The sequence below is a fragment of the Miscanthus floridulus genome, chromosome 7 (genome assembly GCF_019320115.1).
Source record: "Miscanthus floridulus cultivar M001 chromosome 7, ASM1932011v1, whole genome shotgun sequence".
Classification (NCBI taxonomy): domain Eukaryota; kingdom Viridiplantae; phylum Streptophyta; class Magnoliopsida; order Poales; family Poaceae; genus Miscanthus; species Miscanthus floridulus.
In genome coordinates this window covers 108196677-108214417 of record NC_089586.1, presented here as the reverse complement: position 1 = coordinate 108214417, position 17741 = coordinate 108196677, and the positions used below count along the sequence as shown (strand labels likewise).

Genomic DNA, 17741 nt, shown 5'->3' with positions numbered 1-17741 from the left:
AAGAAGTTTAAGATATATATAATAAGATAAAATAAGAACTTTAAGAGCATACTTGTATAAAATAAAAATCATAGTCATAACATTTATATTATTTTTATCTAATGCAATATATCTTCATACAGACAACTAAACATCTCTTCTCTGTCAGACTAAATAACTACAGTCAACCAAACACGATAGTATTGTATGCGCTAAGCCCCCATGGGGGCCTGGCTCTCCGATATGAGTCAGGCTTACTCATACGTGAACCAATTACTCTCTAAACTCGTATCTCCAAACTCCTATTCTCATTTCAATCACCCCAACCAAACGTGCTTTAGATACTAGTACTAGGAACAAAAAAAAATCATGAGAATCAGATTCACTCTCTCTAGATATGTTTCTTCAAGAAACCAAATCCATGACAATCAGGGTTGAAATGACAAGTTTGCTACTGCTTTCACCTTCGCGGGCATCTGTGAAGCCCAATGCCTAACTACAAACATTTTAGCGAGGTCCAAGCACACATAATCTCAAGCCCAACTACATTTTAGCGAGGTCCAAGCATACATCACCTCGCATTCACAAAAAGGCAACAGTTTTTTTTTCACACAATCCATCTGTCTCTAAAAAAAGTCACTTTTAGTTTGTTGCAAGTCAAATCATCCTAAGTTTGATCAAATTTATTTAAAGAAGATGACTACTATGACACCAAATAGAAATACTACAAAAGTATATTTCATGATGATGAACCTATTCCAATTTATAGGTTGTTTTGGCTTTCGTAGATACACAACTTTTATTATGTATCTACACACCATATATCTAGGTGCATAGCAAAAACTAGATATCTAGAAAAGCCAAAACGACCTATAATTTAGGACAGAGGGTGGTAGTACTTATTTGATATAAGACATTGATATTTTTTTTATAAAATCACTAAAACTTATCATGATTTGACTAGGGAAAAATAGAATTGACTTTCTTTAGGAACATAGGGACTACTATAGACATTAAGTCCAAACGCCAATTGACTTTCTTTAGGAACATAGGGACTACTATAGACATTAAGTCCAAACGTCAACTGAGCCTTAGCCCACCTTTTTTTCAGCTGCCGTAGAGTTGCAGCACAAAGGTGAAATGGCTCCAGTCTCAACGTGAAACAGACTAGCTCGAGGGCCAACTAATCTTATTGTTAGTTGTCCGTGTCACGGCCCTCTTGAAAAGAGTTATAAACAGATCACTGAGCAACGTGTAATTTAAATTGGAGGTATTGGTCTATCCCAGCAAGAAGGCTCAGGCCTCTTCTTCCAGCTGTGAAATGATGCTCAGAAACACCTGAAAGCCCTGGGCCATGTCTGAAAACAGGCAGTACTCATTCTTCGCGTGGTACGTCTTCAGTAAGCCTGCGTGAAAGCAGTAGCAACATTAGATAGGACATGTACAGTTACCTTTGATGCAGGTGAAACTAGGAAAATAAATACTAGTAATCATTAAAAAAGAATTTGTTTTCTTGCTTATATAAGCACTCACCATATCCAGCTGTTTGAACATCAAATCCTTCGTCCTGTAAAAGTTCGATAACGAATTTGCCTTAGTTAATGGAGATAGGGCTCAGAAAGTAAGTCTGCGCATCAATTCTCAGACCTGTAATTCCCGAATCAGAGGTAGACTCCCGGTGATGGAATATGGCTCCACCGTGGCCAACTATTTCCTTGGTTGCTTTGCATAATGCATGATAGCCTCGAGACTCCAGATTGCAAGCCACCCCATTCATCACATCTCCATCAAAAGTGATTTCAAGACTATAAAAACAACTCACCGGTAGCATTAATTGCCCTTCCACCATGATGGTTACAGGCTCAAGGATAACAGAGTAATAAAAACATTAAATGCTTCACCTTCCTCGTAGATTTTCATCAGGAAGAATATATTTGGAGACAGGACCACAAGTATCAAGTATTGTCTCCAATCTCTCATTGATGTCCTCTACATATTCCTTCAACTTCTCCATGACATGAGAAGTGCTGTACGATAATGGCAACTATCAATTCAACAGATCATTTCCAGCGTAGAAGAACAAGCAGAGCAGAACAATAGAAATGGGCTTACCTATAGAAAGGAGTCAACCTGTACTACACAAAAAACAAACATATGGTCAGGAATAACTCCATGTTAGATGCTTCAAGAAACAAAAATAGAGTGGTGCCATTCTTTTTCCATCAGATCAGGACTTTTCACTAATAAGCACACCCTTAAGTAATTAAATGAGTTCTCTAAAGTATTTCCTTAGGGCTCTGTAAGGGATCATGCCCGTAACATGTCCCATGACAGCATAAACAGCCTACATCAAGCACAAGCTCAATTTGTCCATTTGATTTTGACTGCCACTAAAGGATTGTCAAACTAAAACAGAGCAATGATTTTACCTTACATCCCCTGAAATTGTGCATTCCCCAGGAATTTGATTAAGCCCCCCACCTGGATCTGCAAAGCACCATTTGTTAGGAGTGTGAGTAGCACTACATGACTGTTTACTTAAACATGAACAAAGTACCAAAAAGGTTCAAGTTGGCCTTACAGCTCCATTTAGTTGGCTTCATTGTAGATGGAGTAGCAAACTTATAGACCTTCTCTTTCTCGTGCGGAGGGAAGTCAGTGTAAAACCGTTTTTGGATTACCTTCAGTGCTTCCATGTTCATCTCCATTGCATTTATGGCCTAGAGGGAAAGATACATAAAAATAAGGTACACACTTCAAAAGCAATGATGGGGTTGTCTCCAAAAAAATTATGATTAAATAATAAAGCTGATGATAGATATTTTGCAACTGCCTAGAGAAAACGAAAATGTGCTGGGAATCCTTCCAAAGAAAGTTCTTAGGTAAGGATGAAAAGGGTGCAGCCTAATTTTTATTCAAACAATAAATATAAATAATGGGTGACATAAAAGCACCTCTATTTCAAGGCCAAGATTTAAAATCTTCATCTCGGTTAGATTAGAATGGTGCAGATTAATAATCAGATATAGATATGTGTAACAGATAGAATTGTACAACTGCTACAAGTGTATTTTCAAATGTAGCTGAGCAACTCCTGGGAGACGACCAATTCAGCAAAGGCCACAAAAGTATAGAACACATAACAGAACTGAAGCAGCCTGACAAGTTTGAGTCAAATACCTTATGCGCAAGGCCACTGTGGAACAGCTTCCCTGTTGCCTTGAGATGCCATGGAATCATTCCACCAGTGCCAATGCACGGCTGCTTATCAGCTGTATCTATCCAAAACCTTCACAGCACCAACAATGGCCAATTAAAAGCAACACATAATCCCCACAAACAACACATTAGGTTTTTAAGGCGCAATGCTTACAGGGGTCCTGTCTTGAGCTTGTCAAGCAATCCATCCTTCACCAGGCCATCAACACCAATGCCAGTGACAGATGAGTTCTCCTCATTGGCAATAAACACAGCGATGACAGAATACTTCAAGGGTGGCTTGACCTCACCAAGCCGCCGCATTAGCTGAGCCACCAGTGCAACATGTCCAAGACAGTCCGTTGTCCCACGTCCGCGAAGCTTGTCCTTATCCTCGCTATCAAAGGTTAGCTGAGAAAGGATCAAAGTCCTGCAGAAACACGGATAAGCAAAGATCACTGATTAGAATCAACAATGGACTATGAAGGGGCTTGAGTGGTTACAAAATCAAGTAGGAAGTACTCCCTCCGTTCCAAATTATAAGTCGCTTTGACTTTTTTGGTTCATCCATTTTGCTATGTATCTAAATTATAAGTCGCTTTAACCTTTTTGGTTCATCCCTTTTGCTACTGTATCTAGATATCTAGATACAGATGAACCAAAAAAGTCAAAGCGACTTATAATTTGGAACGGAGGGAGTACTTCATTGGTGAAAAAAGATGACTACGAAAATAACAAAGACTAAAACGATGAAGATTTTTACAGGCAGGACATATGAATGAATCAGAAAACAAAGCAAATCTAACACTGTACAAAAAGTTACAACCAAAAAATTCACGCCGTTGAAAAACTGAAAAAATAAAGATTTTTTACACCAACAGAGCCAATCATATCTACCAATATATGCAAAATTCAGTACCGGCCATGGTGCCACTGATTAGTTACAACCTACCACTGTACACAAACACTTCGACTCATTCTACACAAACAAATCTATGAAGCAAAGCATGCCAGTGTGAAGAAACTCCATAAATAAAAACTTTTACAATAACTCCCATTACTACCAAAACCCTCCACTAATGATATCAACGCTGGAAAATTGTGCAAATTTTACATCAGTAGATCCAATCACATTCAACAATATGCTGAAATTTAGCACCCGGCCGCGTTGCCAGTTATGAACTGCCTGATAAACAAAATCCCCAAAGATCACAAAATCGATAAAAGGTAGATATGGAACGACGATAGCCAAACAAAATATAGCCGCGATTAGCAGAGAATTCACGCGGACCTACCCACTCGCTGGCGTTGGCAGGGACGACGTCCATGTGCATGCCGACGAAGGAGACAACGCGGGCTGGGACGGTGCCAGGGTATTCGACGATGACGTTGCTCCTGCCCTCGGCGTAGCTGATCTTCCGCACGAGGAGCGGGCCGCCCCCGGTGTCCACGGACATCGGGCGGAGCACGTCGACGACGTGCTGCGCCACGCGCTCCTCCTGAGGACTGTAGGTCGGCGGGTCGTTCTGCAGGTGCGCGGTCTCGCCGATGAGGTTGGAGAGGAGGCCGACGAAGCCGTCGCGGTCGAGGCTGCCCACGGCGTCCTTAAGCGACGCCGGTGCCGGGGATGCCATCTCAGACGGGGAAAGGATCGGGCGGCGGCGGCGGCGGCGGCGGCGTGGTGAAGTGAATCTGCTCCAGTTGGGACTTAGTTACTTGCAAGCAAGATATTATTATTATATATTCCAGCGAGTATACGTATACTACGAGGAGGGGGCCTTTCAGTTTTGCGGAGTGCGTGCCGTGTGCGTGGCGTGACTGCGTCTCAACGACTGTATGGCAGCCACGGGGATGCGTGGTACTCCCACCGTTTTATTTCCGTCACAAAAATTGCCCTAAGCTAAATATTTCCATCTTTATTAACCGTCAATTTTAAAAAATTTATATAAGTTAATAACATATAAGATTTATATTTTAAATTCATTATAAGAAATATTTTCGTAATACATAATTCACATGTTGTGAAATTACATAGATATTTTGAAATTGATGGTCAAACATAAAAATATTTGACTTGGGACAAACCAAATACGTACTATATAAAAAAGTTGGAGGAAGTATTCCAGTGTGCTTTAGTGTTGATTTTTATGCCAGCGACCAAAATCGAATAATTAAAAACACTTGGAGCAACTCTAACGGAACCCTCAAACAAATCCCTAAGACTGTCTCCAACACCGCGCCCCAAACACATATTTGCGTCCCCGACGGTGTTTTGGGTACCGGAATCGGCCTCCAACCGATGACCGATACGCAAGACGCAATTTGCGTTCGAGGAGAGAGGAGACGCAAAGTTGCGTCGTCCTCCACGCGCGACGCAAACTGCCGGCGCTGCCCCTCTCTCGCTCTCGTCTCTCCCGGAGGCGGAGGCGGAGCTGGGGCCCGAGCCCGCGCCGGAGGCGGAGAAGCTGCGCGACAGGGAGCCGCGGCGGGCCCCCTCCGGCGCGGCGCGGGGAAGAGGAGAGGGTCGCGGGGGAGGGAGGCCGTGCAGAGGAGGGAGCTCGCCGGCGGGGCGGGAGGCGAGCGGAGCTCGGCGGGGAGGGAGGCCACGGCGCTCGACCGGCATGGATTCGGCAGCCTGCTCGTCGATCTGGCTGCCTGCTCGTTGGATCTGCTCGTCGCGCGGAGCTTGAGGTAGAGAGGAGAGAGGGCGCGCTGGATCCGCCGGAGGGAGAGAGGAGGGAGCGCCGGCCGGCCTCCTAGGGTTGCCGCGCCGCCGGATCCAGAGCTCGCGCCTCCCCCTCGAAGCGTCCGCCGTCCCGGTCGGACCCGCCCGCCGCGGCCGCGCCAGCCGCTGCAGACGCCGCGCGCGCGGCGCAAGCGGACGGAGGAGTTGGAGGAAGATGATGCGGAGATGGAGGCAGGTGCCTTCGGGCCGGGGCTCGGGAAGAATGGGGGCGGCGTGGAGGGGGACAGGAGCCGCATCGCCATGGATGCGGGCCGCGCTCGGCCTTCAGATTTTTTGCGTCCGTTGTTGGAAACGTGAAGTTTTGCGTCCCAGAGGTGCGTGACCTATAAGAAGAATGCGTCTCGTATTTGCCTTCGGCCTGTTGGAGACAGTCTAAGCTAAAACTTGAGAGCTCAACAAAAAAAAGGTCTAACAGGGCCTCTATTCAATTCTCAAATTTGGGAGGCCCTTAAATTTACCTTTCGGACCTCGTTCCTGCATGCGTTGACCATGGCTCCCTATAAGTTGGTTCGTTGTTTTTCTTGCTCCTGCACGTGCCTTCTCTTCTTCCCTCTCCGTCACGGTGCCCCTAGCCCTCCCCGCCACGCACTTGAGCTCCGGGCGCTCCTCCGTGCCGTGCCACAAACTTAGCGACAACGCTTGGCGCCCTGCCTCCTCCTGACGCGTGACCCGCTCCAACGTGAACTAGTTTTACTCACATGAAATTTTGATCCTCTCTTCATCGATACTTCCTCTATTCTAAAAACTTTTATTTTGTATTTAGACATAATAATAGATATATAGGTGCATGGCAAAAACTATATATCTAGAAAATCCAAAATAACTTACCATTAGGAAAAAAAAAAGAGAGTATTATACAATGTTAGCATATTTGTCCAGAATAACTTACCATTCGGAACAAAAGGGAGTATTATACAATGTCAGCATACTCCCTCCGTCCCTAAATACTTGTTGTTTTCGCTTTCCGAGAAACAACTTTAACTAAATATATATTAAAAATATTAATATTTATGATACATAATTAGTATTATTAGATAGATATTTGAATCTAGTTTTTTAATAAATTTATTTAGAGATAGAAATGTTGCACGTATTTTCTATAAATCGAGTCAAAGTTATCGGCACGTAAATCATGGCGACTAACATTTTGGGACGAAGAGAGTATTTGTTAAGGTGATAGCTTATTTAATGATTATGAAACTTCGTAACTTATTTGATGCTAATGAAACTATGACACCCCACTGGAACTGACTTAAGGGAACCGACAAAGGCTCTATGGTTACGCCAGTCACCATTTGTAAGGGCGGTTGGTGACTTTTTGTAGGGGCGCCCCTACGAAGGGATGGCTATAAATCACTGATTTGTAGGGGGCGGCTGGCCAACCGTCCCTATAAATCGATTTTTTGGGGGGCGGCTGATAATCAATTTTCAAAAAATCATGAAATCCAGTAAAAAATAGCAAAATAAAAAAATTTAACCCGAGAGGCCCCCATCGGTCAACCACCCCCGGTCGTCGCAATCCCAAGTCACGGCATTTTTATTCAAACCTGCGACCTCTCCCTCGTACGTACCCTCCTCTACTGTTGCACCTCACACTCACTTGTATCCATATTGTATTTTGGTTCCCCATATATTATACTAAACCAAGTATAAATTGATTGTTTGAGGCCGTAAACGAATTTAAATGAAAAAGTTATCAACTACAAAGTTTTATAACTTTTCGAAATCAACAACTTTTATTTTGGTAGTTTCTCCATCCGAGATTGTTTACAAAATTTGAATTTCAAATTTGAGAAATTCAAACGTAGTTTTCCATGACAAGATGAATTTAAATAAAAATGTTGTCAACTACAAAGTTTCATAACTTTTTGAGATCTAAAACTTTTATTTTTGTTGTTTATCCATCCGACGTCGTTTAAAAAATTCAAATTTCAAAATTTTGAAAATTCAAACATAGTTTTCATTGATAAGATGATTTCAAATAAAAAAGTTGTCAACTACAAAGTTTTATAACTTTTCGATATCTATAAGTTTCATTTTGGCTGTTTCTCCATCCGAGGTCGTTTGAAAAATTTAAATTTTAAATTTGAGAAATTCAAACGTAGTTAACATTGACAAATTAATTCAAATCAAAAAGTTATCAACTACAAAGTTCTATAACTTTCCAAGATCTACACCTTTTATTTTGGTCATTTGTTCATCCAACATAGTAATAGTAATATTGTTCATAAATTTTACATATCCCTCTTATAGTTTATGAAACTATGTAAATTTTGTGAACAATGTTAGTATCACTTTGTCATACGAAGAAATGATCAAAATAAAAATTGTAGATCTTGATGAGTTCTACAACTTTTATATTCATGATTTTTTCAGCTGAAATCATTTAATATTTCAAAATAACGTTTGAAGTTGCTAATTTTTTTAAATTCAAAATTCAAACAGATAAAACACAGTCACATAAAAAGATGGATAAAATAATAGATGTAAGAACACAATAATTTGATAGAGCATGATTTTAGAAATTATTAGAAAAAAATCATTAAATTTAAAGTTAGTATGAAGGAGAAAAACTAGTTACAAGTTTTAGCCAGAGATTAAAAGAGAAATCAGAGTTCTTCAATAATTTCAAAATTGAATTTCAAACAACATTTTAAAGCAGTAAATGATTTCAAATGAAAAAGTTATAAACAACAAAGTTTCATAACTTTTTGAGTCTATAACTTTTATTTTAATCATTTCTGTATCCGAGGTCGTTTGAAAAAATTCGAATTTCAGTGCTTAATTTTTAATATTCGACGTCTATTTATAGGGGCAGCTAAATATTGAGCAGCCTCTACAAATCTGATTTGTAGGGACGGCTGGATATAGAGCTGCCCCTACAAATCGGACTATTTATAGGGACGGCTAATAACACCATCATTAGGGACAGATTATTTGGGAGGTATTTGTAGGACCATCCCTAAAAAATGAGGACGTTGCTATAAATCGTTTATGTAGATATCTAAAATCATTACAAAATATACAAATGTGGTTCGATTCCGAGGGAGGGAGTGCGTCGCGCGCCAGTTCTGGGTAGGTCTGTGGAACCGTGGAAGGATAAGGCGAATGGAATACTAAAATCATTACAAAATAGACGAATGTGATTCGATTCTGAGGGAGGGAATGCGTCGCGTGCCAGTCCTGGGTAGGTCTACGGAACCGCGAAAGGACGAGGCAAATGGAATACCATCTGACCCCGCCGGCTGCTTTTCGTTAGGGCACGTACAACGAGTCCTTTCACCCGTGTGTATGTTGATTTTTTTTCCACAGAGCCACCTGCCAAAGCTCAGAGACAGCAGCCTCGTCGCTTCATGAAAGGACGATGCGGGCTCGTGCTCCAACGTTTACAGACGACTTCGGCTCGCATTGTACAAGAGCCATTGATTCGGAGCGCCTTCACCACCGATCTGCTGTGCGCATGCATGGGAGTCCCATGCGCACCAGCGCGGGAAGGTGACGACGGTGTGTTTGTGATATGTTGGCGCACGGGAAGGTGAGGAGCGGCGCTGCGCAGCGGCCCGCCATAGCTAGTGATTTTGTTGGCACACGGGAATGTGATCGGCGCGGCAACGGCGCTGCATCCGGCAGCCTTGTTCGTTCTGATTTATTTTAGCATGGAGCTAATGACAAGAATATGAAGAAGTAAATGGTTCCAGGTGAAACAATGTAATAGTATACAAGAGAGAAATAAACAGAAAAAGTTGATCTTATGATTTTACATAATGTTCAGGGTTCCCAACGTAAAATTGTTTATTTGCTTCTTTTTTTCAAGAAAGAATGCGCAAATCGGCTGGAATTTATAAAGCCCACGTAAAATCGAAATCAAATCAGAAAATTATGATTGAAATTTTGTTAGGTTCCTTTCGACCAGAAATATAGCATAGAGGTGACCAAACACATGTTACACTTTGAATGTTCGATGTGTATTTTATTTTGTGGAACCTCTAGTTCATTTTTTTTTTAGAAAATGGTCGTGCTCAATAAAATCCTACAAAATTTAGTGTAAGTTACGCATATTAGTGTGACACACAATTAAAATTTCACCACCAGAAAAGCTTCCGTAGAGAAACAAAGGAAATTAGACAAAATGTGTTGCAATTATATATAACATAATTATTATATTAATGGTTTCTAAAAAATATTGTAATCATGTTGCTCTTATTTATCCTTAATATAGCTTCTATCAAATAGCCACACAATGATTTAAAAAATATATTAAACAGCTTAGAGACGGACCCTCATCTAAATTGTATGACCTGTCCCTGTATTAGGTTCAAGACACTTAGAGACAGACTCCGTAGGTTGTACATGCTCTTAGACGGCCTGTAGGTTGTACATGCTCTTAGACGGCCATAGTCCTCTGTGGCTCTCTTTCTGCTAAGCCGGGTAAAATATTTGCAGTCCAACTGAAATTCACATTAACATCTGCCCGAGGCAGTGCTCAACTCATAAGCGCCAAAAGCCGGCAATCATCACAATCACATAAACTTTCGATACAGCCATATTTAAGGGCACAATGTACCTTCACATCAAACACTACAATTGTGAAACACTACAATGTACCAGATCTTTGGCAACGAATGTTTGTACACTGTCATGCAAGTGAATCCATTGATCCATTTGAAGGAGAAAACAATACAAACTGAACGGGTGTATTGATCAACAAACAAGGAAAGCTACAGCCAAATATACAGGCAAAAGAATACTTCCTACTACAAACAGGGCATGGAGGGAAGAACAGAGATCCCCCAGACTACAATGGAAATAAGAAACACAAAGAAAATTGTCTGGTCTGCCCTGCCCCACCCTCTGTTGAAGTACAAAGTTTCTGATATTTGTGTCACAATATACGCGCTTTATGGTCATATGCATGATGCCACAAAGAGTGATCTCTGTGGATAGCTGTTCAAAGGAAACCGACGAATATCGGTTGTCACTAATACCTTAATCTTGTATGAATTTGTTGCTAACACCTTATCTCATATGAACCAGCTCTCGTGATGTAGCGAACCCACTCAACAGTGTTGTAACCACTCTTCTCCCAGACCTGGAAAATGTATCACACTATGAGATTTTCCATCTCAGACGCTACGAGGTTTCAAACCAACACTTGGTACACATACCTTAAGGAACCGAACACGTAAACCAGAAGCAGTGAACATTGGAACCTACAGGATCAAGAAACACATCACTACATCAGATAGAGCACGGATGATAATGCTCAGAGAACAGTCAAACAAAGCATAACAGTATGAATTATGATCAACATATTCTATCACAATGACAAAGCATGAGCAGATACTCCCTCCATTCCAAATTATAAGTCGCTTTGACTTTTTTGGTACATCCATTTTGCTATGCATCTAGATAAATAATATGTCTAGATATATAGCAAAATGGATAAACCCAAAAAGTCAAAGCGATTTACAATTTGGAACGGAGGGAGTAGTATACATGACAATAAAAGCCAATGCCTCGAAACAAAATTCTGATGCCAAAAACTACAAAACTCAATTTATTATAGGCCCAAGCACAGTTCATAAACAAAGAATGTATATTTAAGCTCTCTGCTACTATCCATATCCAGTTCCAAATTGCAATAGACAAAATGAAGCACAAAGAATGTGATTAAGTTCAGGTACATGTGTCGTCAATCAAGGGTAGGGGTCCATATAAGAGAACTGGACCCCGGGTCCATGCAATTTAATTCCCCTTCAATTGGGGGTAAGAGTATTACCTGGAATTCCATCTGGATAGGTGGTCTGTTCCATGACTTCTTTTCACCCATGGTAGAGATCAACTCCACCTCTGCGCTCATAGTTGCCTCAGTCTGTCCAGGGAATTTCCTGATCCTGTAGTTTTAAAAGTGTGTATCAGTTAAAGTAGGTTTACTACTTGCAATGTGTGAGTGGAAAAAGTTCTTAAAAGGATAAAAGTAACTCCCAATGGTAACACATACTTCCACACCAGTGAATCAATCGAAGCATTGTATTTTGCTTTGCCTGATGTTGTTTGGAAACTAGTCTTAGCTGTCTGCTTTGGAACCGGGACTTTAACGACGACACCAAGTGCAAACATCTTAGCACCGAAAACACTCTTGACCTATGTCAAAAAAACAAGGTTCATGTTAGCAAATTCAATTATGACCCCATGTACCCACTCATGTATATATGCTTACTTTCACATTGATCTCCATGCGTGTTCGGCCCAATTCCTTGATTGTTGGTAGAACACGGAATGGGAGGTTTACACCCTCTGTGATTCGATACCTGCAACAAATTTATCTATCAAAACTGAAAAGCCAGCCAAAGTGCAATTAATAATGTAAGTCATTAGTGGGGACAAAATTACAAGCATAGAAGAGGAATCAAAAGATTTACTTCATCAATTCAAATTCACCATCTGGTGGCACAAAACTGACTGTCTTTTCTGAGTTAAATCTTGTCAAGTTGACACACTGGTGGAATGTGACATCATCAAGTTCTATGGTCTTCCCACTGTAGAGCAAGAAAAGACACAGAATCAGTAACAAATTTAGCAAAAATGACAAAGACAAAGTGTCAAAATGTATTAATGAGCAAAACAACCATGATGCAGACAGATTTTCTTTTGAGATTTTATATGGCAAATTTTGAGAGCACAAGGAACGGGGTCAGCTCAATGCCATAGGTCAGGAGGTCGAGTGTGCCGAGTGCTGCCACGGGCTGTCAGGACAGTAGGTTGATACCACCTATGTAAATCACAGGGAACAGGATGAACGAGCCAGCAAGTGGCAGTCCACACTCATGACAACCTTGTGGTGCACGATGTTGACTCGCCCAGTGGTGAGATTATTCTAGTGGACGTAGAGGCCGGGCGGGTTGAACACCAGAACTCATCATTTGAGTGCAGGGACACCAAGACTTCCAGGACTACCCGATAGGTCTTTGGCAGAATGCTCGCAAGCTTGGAGCCTTGGACCATGAATCCAACAAATTTCTGGATGCGGAACTAGAAAGCCGCTGCTGTTGCTCATGCCCTCTGAGATTGTACCATGCCGGCAGTTTTGGTGTTGCCTGATCAGGGTCCACGGAGCCGGTAGTGGAAAAGGATCATGCACCGCCAAGGTAAGCAGGGGGGCATGGAACCCGAGGGACATGCTGACGTGGTGCATAGGTCATGGACGAGGTTCTTGAGCATGACAGAAAGCACGGCAGGGACTAAAGCAGCGCGGAATAGCATGTGACCCCCTTGCGGGCGGTCCAGCGGATGCTGTGGGGGATCGGGTCAGCGACGGCGGTGGCGGTGGTGCGGAGGAGCTCAGCACTGTTGAGCTCGAGCCAGACGACCACGATTCAAAAGTACTAATCACGGTGATGGCAGTGAAGGAGAGCACAATGAGGACAAGGGCACAGAGAACCTGGCGAGCGGCGCGTACACAGACTTGGCAGGGGGGTGCCATAGGTGTTGCTGAATGAGTGCGAGAGCAATGGCACGACATAGACAGGGTCTTGCGCTGCTGCAGCAAGGCAAGATGTGTCCGTGCTTCGGATAGACGAGAGGATTGAGAGAGGGATGTGTCCACAACTCCATGTCACCGGGAGGATGAAGATGAAGGCAAGGGCAAAAAAGTCATCACACCCCTTCCCTCTAATAAAATTGCATAAATGAATATTATAATAGTTGCCGTGTGCTGCAGCGAAGGTCCACACTTTCATAATGGTACCTGGCATATTTCAGAGCTTGCGCGTGAAATGGCCAATACCATGTATGTTTGATGTCATATGGAAAAATTTCCTTTTTTATAATAATCAAGAGAGGGTTTACCTCTTTGCTGGTCTGGACTTTAGTTGGGCCTCTTTTTCAAGTCCAATCTTGTCATTTAGTCCCAGCTTCAGATCAGGCATTCCAGAAAGGAAGCATTTCATAAGAATCTTTCCCGTCACATCACATCTTAGAACACTCCCTACAGGAATGACACATTTATGTACACAAGGAACATCAATTAATACAATAGGGAAAGACAACTGTGCGGTCCAAAATTAGGTTCGTCCATAGAGTACCTTTCGAAGACATAAGAAGGTTTACACTCTCAACTATGTCCAAGAAAACCTGAAAAAAGAGAAGATTACTCCACTAGAGAAGCTAGTAGATGAACAAAAGTGCAAAGAATGGGATCAAATAAGAGGAGAAGTTCACATATAAGTTTAAGCACCTCATTCTTCTTGTACACAAGTCCCTCTCTTCTCCAACCAACAGCACCAGTGACTTGAAGAGTCGCATTTGGAACAGGCTTGTCCGAGGGCTGTAAGTGCATAAATGACAGGATATTCAGATGGTTTCACATAAAAACATAGCTATCATCATAAAATTTGATGTAAATTTTTAGCACATTCTATCAAACTTCAGGTTCAATTTTTCTAACCTTTGAGGAAAATGGTGACCGAACACCTTCTTGAGTTATATACAACTTCAAGATTTCAGGTGACAGATTTTGAGGATAACCGAAATCCATGATCTCTGTACAATTATCAAGGTCTGGATGAATGAACAGAAATATCCATGTTGCAGTAGGCAAGTAAAGAATAGGATGCTTAATTACCATCAAGAAGTTCATATATCAAAACAAAGTTATTCCTGATAGCGTCTTCATCAAAAGCTCCACCGAAGTAGGACTTGAAGAGAGCCACCGCCTGATAGTTTCAAATAATATTAAGTACTTAAGTCGAAATGATAAAGAATGAGATCGATCACTGTGAGTGTGAGTTACTTAGAAAACTACAGGACATTTTTCAAGTTCTTTGCACTGAACTAATAGCTAAAATTTTGTTTCTAAACCATGCTAGTTTGTTCATATGAGAAGGGTTGGGGTTTCTTTCAAAGTTCTAAACAAGCCATAGGATTTTTTAGCAGACTACATCGCAGTAGTCCTATTAGAATATGCTTACAATATTAACAACAATGAAGTGTATCAGCACAAGAAACCACAGGATTTTTTGTGTTCCAAGATTACTAACATAGAGTACCTGGAAAGGATGGAATATACCCAAAGACTTAGCCTTAGATAGGAGTGCTTGGAAGACAGCTATTCACGTGCCTGAACCTTGATTGCTTCTGTTGGGTTTCAACTCTAGCCTACCCCAACTAGTTTGGGACTTAAAGGCTTTGTTGTTGTTGTTGTTGTTGCAAGATTACTAACATATCATGAATACCCACCATTAGCAAAAAAGTTCATGGATCCTTTTTTTTAACTCTCTTGAAATATCACAAAACAATTTTAGCAGGCAACTCATAAAATTTGTACAGCGCATTAAGTGACAAATCAGTTCCTCTTCGAGTCTCACAAATTCCAATGTACCCATCTACCCTATATTTTCTCTATTCATATCTGCCACATTCTATGTACGGACTTGGTTATGATTATAAAGATGCAATAGCGAAAAAATTAAGTGGCTCATTCCTCCTTTTCATTATGGAAAATAACATGCAAAACAGGTGGAAGGCTGATCAATTGCCCCACAGAATTCATCAAAACTACCATTTTAAATTTTGTATTTCAAACTCCTAAACCAACAAGACTATATATGATTTCATGGGTTATGCAAATTCCGTTTCAAATGTATGCATAGCACAGAAAGAGTAGCATACCTCGACAACAAATTTGAAAGCACAAGCAACATTAGCATTGCTGCTAACGACAATCACAATGTAAACATTACTGATCCTCATATAAAGGAAGGAGCAGCCTCCTATTTGGCGAACAGGACACGTGCCAAGTTCTTTTGTTTGCATGATATGCATTCTGAATGCATCAACCATATTTCCCCTGCATAAACATACATGAAAACACTAGTCACTAAATTTATGTTGATCAAGTAAGCAAAATATGGGAATAAAGGAACCAAAATGAACCCACAGAGTGATTATTGTTGAATAATTGTAAAAATGGTAGAAACAACAAGGGAATAGATGGGCGTACCCAGTGCAGAGAGCTCCCGCTCTGTGCGGGGTCTGGGGAAGGGTGTTAGTGGCAAGCCTTACCCTCGCCTGTGCAATGCGAGGAGACCGCGACTCGAACCCGGGACCTTCCGGTCACAAGCGGTAAGACTCTACCGCTTGCACCAGGTCCGCCCTTCCTTTTTAAAAATGACTACTTTTTCTTGATGGCACTAATTTACTACCACCATCTATTCTAACAAGGGAATAGATGGTGGTAGTAAATTAGTGCCATCAAGAAAAAGTAGTCATTTTTAAAAAGGAAATAAAATGTCTGTTACTGAAGATATGCCTTGTAATGTAAATGAAACCGTATTGCTTGGTATGAACGGATTCGAGCTGTTTGGTTGTATCTGTGGTAACACAAACGCAAATGAAACAAAGCTACGGACGTTACCGATGGGGAATAGATTTGAACTGATTCCATTTACATTTGTGTTACCATGGAAGGAACCAAACAGCACGTACAAGCATAGACCGTTTCAGATTCATGCTATCAAAATGGGGTCCCGTTCATAAATTTTCTCTGCAAATATACCTAATGTCAAAACCCACTATGAATGATCAAGTCAACTATGCAGCAATCGACTTAGTGAGCACTCGCTAGTTCACTACAACAAAGCTTAGTCCCTAAGCAAATTGGGATAAACAAGTTGTGGATAGTCTGAAATGACAAAAAATAGTAGCCTGGTACACAGCCCTAGGGGAAGCACTCTAGGTAAATCTAACGAATTCTCCGATTAAGTGATTAATAATCTCTTTTCTCCATTCCAGAAAGCAAGTAGCTCCACAATCGCTACCGAGAGCATCCTTTCCAAAATGTAACTCTCAGCGTAACCTTGGCACGACCAGATTTTAGCAGCTGATGAGTCAGATCACCTAGGCCTGCTTCCCAGCTCAGCCCTGCAGAGCGGAATTCTCAAGAAGAAAAATAAAATGGATGAAACTATAATCGCGATCTACGCAGACGCGAGCTAGAAGCCAACTAATCGGTCCCTCCCAGGGCCCCCTAGATCTAACGCTCCAAGCCCACCACAGCACGACGTACCCGACATCGTCACGGTAGAGGCGGTTGATGAGGACGTCCCCGCGGAGGTTGAGGAAGTAGATGGCCGACGCTGCCACCGGCATCGTCGCTCGTCCGGCCGCCGCCCTTATCTCGTGGCCGGTTCCACGGCGCGCCGTCAGGTACCACTCGAGCGCCGGTGGTCTGCTGAGTCCGTAGCTCGCCGGACGGTAGGAGGGCGCGGGGCTTGGTTAGATCTCGCGGCAGCACGAGCACCAAAGCCGTCTTTCCGTCCGGGATGGAGCTTTCGGTGTGTTCTCTTTTGCAGAATAGACCTTTCTGGATGGCGTATTTGCTTGGTCATTTTTGGAACTTTGGTAGGTGACCTGGAATTGGACCCACGAAGCATCAACTTTTCAATTTCAGCTGGTGCTGAGTTCAGCACTGGATTTTTCCCCCCGAAAAGAAAACAGTATAATAACATTCAAAACCCTCAAAATGGTTTTTTTTGGGTCAAAAATCATTTGTATTGCTTAATAAATCAAGAGGTGGAAGAATCAAAATAGGCAACAGGTTTAGGTACTGCTTTGGCCTCGATAAACCTAACTCCTGTGTAAAACATAAATAAATGTTTAACTACGAAGCGAAATGTTGAGTCTCCACCTAAAGTTTGTTCTATCATGCTTATTGTTAGTTTCGACTTTAAAACTAGTAGATTTTTGTTGAATCTAGTTAGGAAATCTAATCAAACTAGTAAGATTGTTTGTGGCACGATTAAACTTGCTTTATTACAAA

General features: G+C 41.8%; 1 protein-coding gene and 1 pseudogene across 1 annotated transcript; both read right to left on the bottom strand.

Moving 5' to 3' along the window:
- Positions 1–988: 988 nt before the first annotated feature.
- Positions 989–4872, bottom strand: LOC136464199 (acetylornithine deacetylase-like; annotated as a pseudogene).
- A 5635-nt stretch (positions 4873–10507) lies between these two features.
- LOC136464198 (AP-2 complex subunit mu-like) lies at positions 10508–17263 on the bottom strand. Its single transcript, XM_066463158.1, has 13 exons — positions 16989–17263; positions 15593–15770; positions 14547–14637; positions 14370–14464; positions 14160–14249; positions 14008–14056; positions 13772–13910; positions 12346–12462; positions 12144–12234; positions 11925–12067; positions 11703–11817; positions 11089–11133; positions 10508–11012 (listed from the first exon to the last, which is right to left on the bottom strand). Exons 1-13 carry the CDS (start codon positions 17069–17071, stop codon positions 10932–10934), a joined length of 1317 nt encoding a protein of 438 aa, XP_066319255.1. The 5' UTR covers positions 17072–17263; the 3' UTR covers positions 10508–10931.
- Between the last annotated feature and the right edge of the window lie 478 nt (positions 17264–17741).

What these genes read in the sequence shown, in the direction of transcription:
- LOC136464198 (XM_066463158.1), bottom strand. Translation starts at nt 17,071, where the DNA reads ATGCCGGTGGCAGCGTCGGCCATCTACTTCCTCAACCTCCGCGGGGAC. An exon ending in GCATGGAGATCAATGTGAAA is followed by an intron (nt 12,068 to 12,143) that starts GTAAGCATATAT and finishes TTTTTGACATAG; the next exon opens with GTCAAGAGTGTTTTCGGTGC. An exon ending in CTATCCAGATGGAATTCCAG is followed by an intron (nt 11,134 to 11,702) that starts GTAATACTCTTA and finishes TTGATCCTGTAG; the next exon opens with GTTCCAATGTTCACTGCTTC.